Raw genomic sequence first — 11,176 nt, 5'->3', positions numbered from 1 at the left:
GGTTCCAATACTACTGTTAAGCTTTGTTGTTTGTTTTTTAGATATGGCTAGTTTCTCATGCATGGCAATCGTAAATTTGAGATATGGCCTTTTTCATGACGTAACGGTTCCAACTCTTCTTGGACTGGTTGCCACAAAAACGATTGTTGGTTCCAGCCCGGACTGTGTCCACCTTGAGCCGCCATCCACCACGATCTTCTCCTACTGGAGCCAAGTCAAATGTTGATTCCAGCAATATTTTGATGTAGCAAAAAATCATGGCAGTGACGGCACCACCATTCTCTTAATTTGCAGCAAAATCGAAAGAAGGTTCCAGCAAAAAAATTGATGCAACAAAAATTCATGGTGGCCACCGCCGTCGCCACCCAGCACCATCGGCCAGCATCCTCTCCGGTTGAAGCGAATCCCCTAGCCAGTCTCCAGCACCGCAGCTCATCGACGCCGCATGCCATGACCTCTTTTCCCGCGCGCAGTGGTGGATTCCTCTCAAAGTAGCGCCCATTTATGGGGAAGTTTGACGCGGGATGGACGGCAGGTAGGTTGGCGCGTGATCGACAAACGGTTGTCGCCGGCGATAAAATTGTTTGGATGTCGCTGCAGTAGAAGAGAACATGTGAGGGGATAAGGAAAGACGTATCAGTGGAATGAAGGGCTAGGAGTGTTTCGCGTGACTAGATAAGGAAGACTTAGGCAGTGGTGTGTGGGCCCGTTGCCAGCTTTGAATGTGACCGGCCGAGTTTCAACCGGTCGACCGGTTTTAAACAATTTCCCTTATTTATTTATTTATACATATAATAAGTAGAGAGGCATCCAAATTGAGGATGGATACGAGTGCTTGACGTGCTAGGACTCGAGTCCTGATTTATTTACAACTCAGTTTGGCCCAAGAAGCGATTCCAAGTTTTACAACTGCCAGATATATACGTCAGGACGTCACGTATCGCACGTACACCACGGAAAAGGACCATAGATGGATTGAACGGACAATGCAGGGCGAAAAGCAGACGATGCTGCCGTCGTCGTCGTCGGCAGACCTAATCAGCGGCCTCGATGATGACCTCCTCCTCCACGTCCTGCGCTTCATGCCCGAAGCCTGCGAAGTCGCACGCACGTCCGCGCTCTCGAGGCGGTGGCGCGACATCTCGACGCGCGCCCCCGTCCTCCACTTCCGCGACGGGCAAGGCGGCGGCAGCACCACGAAGAAGACTGGTAAGAAGAACAAAAAGAAGAAGAAAGAGGATGGCCACATGCGGTACAACGAATTTATACACAACGTCCTCGCGCGACGCGCCAATAGCGACGCCTACATCGACACGCTCGATTTGTACAGCACGCTCTGGCCGGGCGATTCGCAAGCCGACGTGTGGCTCCGCCATGCCATGCAGATCGTGGTTGGTTCCTTGAAATTCCACGTGTGGGCGCCGTTGAAGATCAATCTGACGGGACGAGCGGTGGAGAGGCCAAAGCCCAAGCTGCAGCTGCCTCGCTCCACGAGGGCGACAACGATGTCACTGGAGTTGTACTACGGCTTCCTTCTGCTCCCGCCGACGGTAGAGTTTCACGCGCTAACGGACATGACTCTCTGCACCATAAAATTCATCGACGGCGACGACGTCCGCCTCAGCAGCCTGCTATCGTCGTCTTCGTGCTGCCCGAGGCTGCGAAAGCTAACACTCCATAACCTGTCCGGGCTGAAGGAGCTTCAGCTCAATGGCAGCGCGCTGGAGATCTTGGATCTGAATGACCTCTCCGTGAGGCGATTGGTTGTCCACGCCCCACATCTGTCGGCGCTCCGCCTCGGGTTCCGCTTCATGGTGTACGATGAACGCGACCACTCCAGCCTCAACTTCCATGCACCAGCGCTGGACACACTCAATTCCTCCATTCAGCTCGGCTATTGCCAGCAGCTCGACCTCCAAGGTCACACGATCCAACTACTGCAAGAGTGTAGCCCCAACGTTCGTCACCGCATGCACATACCAGGCCCAGAGGTAGGCAATCTCATGCATATGTATGTTCGCTCCATGTTGAAATAATACTGCAATTTGTGATTTTATTTTTTGGTATTGAGAACCATTTTAGCTTTGTTTCTCATTTACATGGAATTTTACACTAGCATTTGATTATTATTTATACAGGGGCAAACCGAAAAAGAGGTAGAGAATGAAATAACAGCGATGCCCCAATTCCCCGGCTTCACAAATCTGACGGTAAGATTTTACTCAAAAAAAGGCAGCCACTTCAGAGCAATTGCGACCGGTCTCCTACAGCGATGCTGCAATCTCCGGTATCTCCACCTAGACGTTCACCTGGTGAGTTTGTAATGTTTCATTTATCACCGTGTGTGTATATATATATATATATATATATATATATATATATATAGGAAAATGGTTGTGTACTCCTGAGAGTACGTACTCCCATTTCTCATATATCATATAGATAAATTTTTTATACCACTTTATTTTTTTAGTATACTTCATTAGTAATTATTAGATATCTCAAAATGAGTTCCATGAAAAAATTCATGTGAGTCTACATATTTTTAAATGTTTATGTATATACTGATGTGTTTGTACGTGAAAAAGGTATATTACAAAAAGTACATCGCAGATGATATTTTTTCAACAAAACTCGTATTAAGGTATCTTAGAATATTTAATGAAGTATATTGAGAATAATAAAGAGGTATAATTAATGCGTATATGAGGTATATTGAGAATGAGAGTACATACTCCCAGGAGTACAGAAAAGGCGTTTTGTGTGTGTATGTGTAAGCGCGCCACGTGTGTGTTCCTTTGTATACCAACAAGTGCCACCTGGTGGAATGAAGGTCTCCAAGAGTTCTCCTGACCAAAGGTCGCTGCCGGGTGATCAGGAGGACTCCGAGCGACTTCTTCTCGATGTTCTTGTAGTCTTGCTTTGTCTTAAGGATGAGCCCCAAAATATTTATTGCTGAGGTGTTGATTTTTTCTATGAAAGGGAGGATTGGGCTCATTTTCCGAGCCATCCCCATCTGATGAGAGAAAGTATAATAAGATGACGTAGACGGGTTGTATGACTTTAAATATTATATTTTTGTTAAGTTGTATGAGAGAGGAGAGGAGACATAAGAGAACCGGGTTATTGATTTACAACAGGATGTAGCGTGGGCTTAGCTATGTGAGAGTGTATGGTGGATCATGTGGTAATAAAGTAGAACTTCCTTGTAACCCACTACTATACATGTTGACTATTACATTGACTATAGATGACATGGCAAGATGTTATCACTACTAGGGAAAACCCTAGTAGTAGCGCTTGTTTTGTAGCTAGCAGTAGCGCCTGTACAAGCGCTATCACTAAGGCGTTACAGCTAACTATTAGCAGTAGCGCTGCAAGTCCAGCGCTACTGCTCATAGCAGTAGTGCTTGTACTGGAAAGTGCTACTGACAATAGTAAGTAGCAGTAGGGTTTCTTTTATGAAAGCGCTGCTGCTAACTTTTCCTGTGCTGCTAACTTTTCCTGTATTTTTAAAAATACAGCTTATTTTAGTTGTGGTTTTATATACAGTAGTTTCATCATATGATTTTATGACCATGATTAGTTATTATATATAACAGTGGGTGAAATGAACGTGGAGTAGATTCAAGTGGAGGCAACATGTAGTGCATGTCGAAAGTATAATCCAAACTTGATCATGCTCATATATGCATCATCGATCATAATAATAAATAACTCGTCATTGGTATCATAATAACAAGTCCTACTCATCATCATCGATCATACAAATTCTACTCGATACCATAATAACAAGTCATACTCATCATCATCATAGTCATCTAACCAATCCTATTTAGTTGTTCTTAGCACATGATCATGAGTATTAGCTAGGACTTAAATACCCTCTCTAAGATAAAATAGCATAAAACAAGATAGGCCCTGACTCTCCATTATGGAGAATGGAGATTATCATGTCTTCAATTCTTACCCTTCGCACAATGTTGCTTCCAAGTAGCTCCTTACGATTGACCATACATTTTTTTCCAATCTTTGATTGTCATGTCTTCATCCCTTTTAGAAATCTGGTATGGACATGAGTGACTCGTAGGATGACCTGGCCGTAAGTTCAAACATCAAGGCGACCTTTCCGAAACATCAGATGAGACACACAATCATTTGGATTTTCTGTTGGAAAACATAGTAATGACTTCATAGGTAGCAATGTAGTTGAGTTTTAGAAGAATTTATGGAAAAGATGCACAGATGTCGTAATAGTAAAAAATCTTACCATGAAATCTCCATAGATGTTATCGTAGTTCAACACGTGCACTAGTTGCATGTATTGACCATAATGTGGAGGATTTGATAATATATATTGTATTTCTCAAGATCAGTAATAAATGAGATCAGATGATTTTTCTCCCGATAAGTTAATTCTGAGCCATCGGTGTAGTAGGTTCTGTCTACCATCTTCCGCACATTCTTTGAAGAATGAAAATAAGCTATCAATGGAAATAAGATGTCAACTATTTTGAAATAAACAATATAAATTACTTAATAACTATGTTTGAGAAACTCACATAGTGGTAGAATTGGAAGCGTATCAACAAGGACCCAAATGTCCAAATTGTCTTCGGCGATGTCAGGATCACCAAGATTCATGGTGACAAGCATACCCTCATAAAAATCATACATCTTGCAAAGTGCTTCCCAATTCAGGTAACCAAAATGGGATACGCTCTCAGAATTGTATAGATTTACATCAAAATCCATACCATGATTGGTCCTTAGGCAAATTTTCTTTGTTTCCATACTTTCATGATCTTTAAAATCCATCCTCTCCAAGACATAGCGTCTTGCATGGCATGGGATAAGCTAGTTGAATTATAAAAAAAGAAAATTACACGTTGAAGAAGAAGAAGAAGTCGAGCTTAATTACGAAAAAACACGTTGCGTCGTAGCGTACCATTTCAACATCGAAGGTTTCTTGGAGCTTAATGCCGAAGCGCCGACCTTCTACCAAGTGAGGCCTGTCACAGAAACCCTGGTTGTCGCCGCACCAGGAGCACTCCACGAGACTTTCGTCATCCGACGACATTTCCTATGTTCATAATTCAAAGATTAAACTTCTAAAATTCAATATTTGTACTACAAAAACTAAACTAAATCATTATTATTCAGCACGGGTTGACTATCAGTCCGTCGAGTCTTTTTTTGAAAACTCAAGCTCATGTGGTGTATATATTCGACCGTTGGTGATGGTCGCTCCTCCCTTCGTTCCTGAGTGCATTAAACCAAAATATCAAGCACACCCCCACAACAACAGTCGGCATTCTTCTTCTGTCATATATGGTGGACACACTCCCTCACTGATTTTTCGACCGTCGGTGATGGTCGTTACTCCTCCTTTCCCTAGCGCATAACAAAGGTCTAGCACAAGGAGACGAAGGAGAAATGACCCCCACGACAATAGTCGGGATTCTTCCTCTCTCATATATGGTGCTGACTTTCTCTCTCACTCATTTTTGAGAGCCTCAACAGACTTAAAGTCAACCTGAAATGTCGTTTAATTATCTTTCTAGAAAAATCCAGGCCACTCAATATTTCCTACATATTCTAGCAGAAGTCATGTCTGGGAAAAATCCGGCACGACCATTGCTAAAACTGGACATATCGAGCGCTTCAAATTTCACGGAACAAAAATTAATCAACACTCCGGCAAAACATTGGCCACTCGGAGGTGTTACCTGCAAACATGGCCACTTGGGAAAGCGCATATCCTATTTGCATTCAAACTTGATGGTCATTGCATTCAAACTTGATGGTCATTGCATTTCAATGGTTGAAAATATGAACAAAAACATTTCAAAATATCTTATAGGACTCATATTGACATGGCGATTTGGCTGGTCTCACCTCGAGGTCGGAGGGGGTCCGTGACGGCGGCGACGACATGGAGATTTGGCTGGAAAACAAAATATAAATAAAAACATTATTATCCTCATCTTAGGACTTAGTGAAACCCTATAAGCTATCAACCAATCAAATGCATACGCCTTGGATAGTGCTCTCCAATTGGACCATTCAAAATAGGAGTAGTTCTCCAATTTGAGTATTCAATAAGCAAAACTAAATCATAAAATAAATTAGTATTCAAATCAGCACGCATTCAATAAGCAAAATTAAATCATCTATTTCATCTATATATCATCGGATATTATCACTAATACATCTCGAATAATATCATACATATAATATCACTAATACAGGTAAAACCCTAGAGAACGACGGGTATCTGTTGGGGAACGTAGTAATTTCAAAATTTTCCTACGTACACGCAAGATCATGGTGATGGCATAGCAACAAGAGGAGGAGTTTATCTTCATACCCTTGAAGATCGCTAAGCGGAAGCGTTTATCAACGCGGTTGATGTAGTCGTACGTCTTCACGATCCGACCGATCCAAGTACCGAACGCACGGCACCTCCGAGTTCTGCACACGTTCAGCTCGATGACGTCCTCGCCTTCTCGATCCAGCAAGACGGGCGAAGTAGTAGATGAGTTCCGGCAGCACGACGGCGTGGTGACGGTGTTGGTGAAGAACAATCTCCGCAGGGCTTCGCCTAAGCACTACAAAAACTATGACGGAGGATAAACTAGAGGGGACGGGGTTGCCGGCACACGGCTTGGTGTTTCTTGATGTGTCTTTGGTGCTAGCCCTAACCCTCTATTTATATGTTGAGTCTTGGGGTCGAAACTTGGAGTAAAAGCCTCCACAAAGTTGGTTTCACCCGAAAGGCAAGAGTCCTTCTCGGACTCCAGGGCCAGACGCCAGGGTTCCCGGCGTCTGGACCCAGACGCCAGGGACCCTGGCGTCTGGCCCCTGGACTCCGCAAAACTTCCTCTTGCGCTTTCCAAAAACCTTGTGGGCTTTCCCCCTTGGCCGAAATAACGTGTTCTCGTTCCCAAACATTTCGGGAAACATCCGGAACCCCTTCCGGTGAATTCCGGAACTCTTCCGGAGATCAAACACTATTATCCCATATATCAAACTTTATCTCCGGACTATTCCGGAGTTCCTCGTCATGTCCATGATCTCATCCGGGACTCCTAACAACATTCGGTTACCAACATACATAACTCATATAATACTATATCGTCAACGAAACGTTAAGCGTGCGGACCCTACGGGTTCGAGAACTATGTAGACATGACCTAGAACTTGTTTCCGGTCAATAACCAATAGCGGGACCTGGATGCCCATATTGGCTCCCACATATTCTACGAAGATCTTTATCGGTCAAACCGCATAACAACATACGTTGTTCCGTTTGTCATCGGTGTGTTTACTTGCCCGGGATTTGATCGTCGGTATCCAATACTGTAACGCCCTCGATGCGGCTATATCTCCCACGTGTCGAGGCACGACTTAGAGGCATAACCGCATTGAAAGCAATGTCGCAAGTCAGGCAATTATTACAACATCCCATGCAATATATAATAAAAGGGGGAGATAACATAGTTGGCTTACACTCGCCACGTCACATCAGAGTACATAAATAACATCCATCAAACAAATCACTCATGGCCCGACTACGGTGCCAAAATAGAAAAGACCCCCAACATGCGACAAGGCCCTGAATCGATAACCCCAACTAGGCACCACTACTGATCATCCAGAAAAGACACGTAGTATCGCTGAGAGTCCTCGTCGAACTCCCACTTAAGCTCGTAATCGTCAACTGGAGCAGAAACACCTGGACCTGCATCTGGAGTTGTAGTATCTGTGAGCCACAGGGACTCAGCAATCTCGCACCCTCGCGATCAAAACTATTTAAGCTCATAGGAATGGATAAGGCAAATATATGTGGAGCTGCAGCAAGCGACTAGCATATGTGGTGGCTAACTTATACGCAAAAGAGAGCGAGAAGAGAAAGCGAAGCACGAGCGAGAAACTAAGGAACATCCTGCGCAAGCATAACTCCAACACCGTGTCCACTTCCCGGACTCCGCCGAGAAGGGGCCATCACGGTAACACACACGGTTGATTCATTTTAATTAAGTTAAGTTAAAGTTATCTACAACCGGACATTAACAAATTCCCATCTGCCCATAACCGCGGGCACGGCTTTCGAAAGTTCAATCCCTGCAGGGGAGTCCCAACTTAGCCCATGACAAGCTCTCACGGTCAACGAAGGAATAGACCTTCTCCCAAGACGTTCCGATCAGACTCGGTATCTCGGTAACTCAAGACACTTCGACAGGTTAAAACAAGACCAGCAACATCGCCCGAATGTGCCGACAAATCCCGATAGGAGCTGCACATATCTCTTTCTCAGGGCACACTCAGATTGTCCTAGGTACGGGTAGGCCAACCCAGAGTTGCCCCTGGTGGCCACCGGTAGCTGACAGGTGGACCAACACTCAGAGGAGCACTGGCCCGGGGGGGTAAAATAAGATGACCTTTGAGTCTGCAGAACCCAAGGGAAAGAAAAGGCTAGGTGGCAAATGGTAAAACCAAGGTTGGGCATTGCTGGACAGGCTTTAATCAAGGCGAAATATCAAGGGGTTCCCATTATAACCCAACCGCGTAAGGGACGCAACAATCCGGGAACATAACACCGATATGACGGAAACTAGGGCGGCAAGAGTGGAACAAAACACTAGGCGAGAGGCCGAGCCTTCCACCCTTTACCAAGTATATAGATGCATTAAGATAACATAGAAATATCATGATATCCCAACAAGTAAATAAATGTTCCAACAAGGAACGGCTCCAATATTCACCTGCAACTAACAACGCTATAAGAAGGGCTGAGCAAAGCGGTAACATAGCCAATCAACGGTTTGCTAGGACAATGGAGGGTTAGAGGTTCAACATGGCAATTGGGAGGCTGACAAGCAAAAGGTAGGCATCGTAGCAGTGGCAAAGCAAAAGAGCGAGCAAACCAGCATAGCAAAGATAGTAGTGATTTCGAGGGTATGATCATCTTGCCTGCACAGTTGTCAGAGTTGACTGGATCCTCACAAGCAAACTCAACGGGCTCCTCGGTAGCGAACTCGTCTCCCGGCTCTACCCAACAAGACAAACAAGCAACAAGGATACAATCAACCACGGGCAAGACCAAGCAATATGATGAAATGACGATATGCTATGCGGGATGCGATGCGGGATGCAAAATGCAAGAAATGACAGGGAATGCATGAACCTGGCCTCAACTTGGAAAACCAAGTGTGCCACTGGATAGAGGGGATGAAATCGCTTGAAAACGATATAAAGATCATTGGAATCGGAGCTACGGTTTAGAAATGGCGAGCGTTTTAAGATACGACACCGGTCTGCGATTTACAGCAAGTAGGCATCTAAATGCAACGAAATGAACATGCTACAGCCACCAAACATGAAAACAAAATACATGGCAGTGATGTACACAATATGGTTGACAAAACACTAGCACTGAGCCATAGGTAAATTCATCCATTAAGAGGTTCAAACAAGCATGGCTAAAACGCAAATGCAAAACAGATTTCCAGACTTAGTGAAATTAACACTAGTCTGAAATTTCAGATCACGAAGCCCTCTTCGGAGCAGCAAAACAACATGACAAAAAACCTGAACATGACAAGTAAGAATATGGCATGGAGCTACTCAACAAGCTTAACAAAACAGCTAAAGTGACCTGGGGCCAAAAGGGTTCACAAAATACTCTACCGAGCTCACGAACATAGCTCGAACACAATCAGTTTTCAGACTTAGTGAAAACTGAGGCATGCAGAAATTTAACTCACGAAGGCATGTAAACGAGCTCGATGCACTCACTACGATGCAAGTCATGGCAAGGAAAGCATATGACCAGCAACAAGGCACAATGTGCTAGCTACACATGGCAAGAACAAAGGCATAGCATGCATGGAACACTAACGGTAGCATCGGCAAAATCGCAAACAAGTTGACGATCTGCCCAGATTAACAACGAAGCAAAAGTTGAGCTCGATTGAGTCAACCTAGAGCACTCCACATATGTAAACAAAGACATGGATGGATAAGGCATAACATAAATATCAAAAATCCCTTACTGATCATCCTCAAAAGAGGCACGGATCACTAAGAAACAAGCTGGACATATAGCATCATGAACTAAAATATCCCAGACTTAGTGAAAATCACTAAGTCCCTGAAATCAGCAATCTCCGGTACCTCTCTTCGCAAGATTGCACAAGATAACACGCACATCCTAAAAATGCATGGGTGGCACCTCTGGAAAGAAGACAAAATGCTTAACAATTCATCCCAAAGGGGCACAGGCATATCATGCACGAATTAAACATAGCAAAAATGACAATAGTGCATGATGAACTAACGGATCTGCAATTTAACTCACGAAGCCTCCTTCTAACAGCATTTTGGGCAACAAGATGACCTCAAATGCAAATGATGCAATGGAATGAAATGATGAACATGTCGAGGCGAAGATTTTGCTATATCATATGCCCAAAACGGAGCTACGGTTGCGGAGATACAAGCAGTCAAAGATAGCACGAAAAATTAGGGTTTCGGGGGAGAGAGGTCAACCGAATCCAAAACTGGATCTGGATCTGGCGGCACGGATCCCGAGGTGGCGCCGGAGTTCACTGTTCGCCGGAGAGGAAAGGGACGCCGGGCTCCGGGAGGTCGCCGGAGAGGGGGCCGGGCGTGGAGGAGGCGGTGGCCGGCGACGAGACGGCGAGGGGCGGCGCGGCCGGGGTCGCCGTGGCCGCGGGCGCCCGACGCGAAGGGCGGCGGGGCGCGGCTCGCGCGCCGGCAAGGTGCAGCGGCTGCCGGCCGGCGAAGGTGGCCGCGGACGGCGCCGGAGAGGGAGGAAGACAGGCGGCGGCGGCGATGCGAGATGGGCTCGCGGGGGCTCCCCGTGGGCCTGGCGGGCCCAGCGGCGGCGATGTGGGCGCGGCCCACGTGGCGGCGCGTGAGTGGGTGCGGCGGCGGGGCGGACAACGTCCGGCGCGGGCGGACACGTCCGGCCCGGCGCGGGGGAAGATGGATCTGTTTCTTTTTAACTAGGGTTTCGGACGGGGGAAGAAGAGATCCGAATGGAGGGGGTATAAATAGGCATAAGTGGAGCTAGGAGAGTCCAAATGAGGTGCGGTTTTCGCCCACACGATCGTGATCGAACGCTCTAGGACATGGAGCAGAGTTTCGT

General features: G+C 45.7%; 1 protein-coding gene across 1 annotated transcript; it reads left to right on the top strand.

Moving 5' to 3' along the window:
- Window positions 1-932: 932 nt before the first annotated feature.
- Window positions 933-2,324, top strand: LOC123138782 (putative F-box protein At1g58310). Its single transcript, XM_044558660.1, has 2 exons — window positions 933-1,991; window positions 2,139-2,324. The coding sequence occupies exons 1-2, from the start codon at window positions 987-989 to the stop codon at window positions 2,322-2,324; spliced, it is 1,191 nt and encodes a 396-aa protein (XP_044414595.1). The 5' UTR covers window positions 933-986.
- Window positions 2,325-11,176: the final 8,852 nt, after the last annotated feature.

The sequence above is a fragment of the Triticum aestivum genome, chromosome 6B (assembly GCF_018294505.1).
Source record: "Triticum aestivum cultivar Chinese Spring chromosome 6B, IWGSC CS RefSeq v2.1, whole genome shotgun sequence".
NCBI classification, from domain to species: Eukaryota; Viridiplantae; Streptophyta; class Magnoliopsida; order Poales; family Poaceae; genus Triticum; species Triticum aestivum.
The sequence above is the reverse complement of the archived record's forward strand: the minus strand, read 5'-3'. Positions and strand labels throughout refer to the sequence as shown.

Excerpts from the sequence above, each read along its gene's own strand:
- LOC123138782 (XM_044558660.1), top strand. The coding sequence starts at position 987 with ATGCAGGGCGAAAAGCAGACGATGCTGCCGTCGTCGTCGTCGGCAGAC. Across the intron at positions 1,992-2,138 it reads TGCACATACCAGGCCCAGAG|GGGCAAACCGAAAAAGAGGT; the intron begins GTAGGCAATCTC and ends TTATTTATACAG.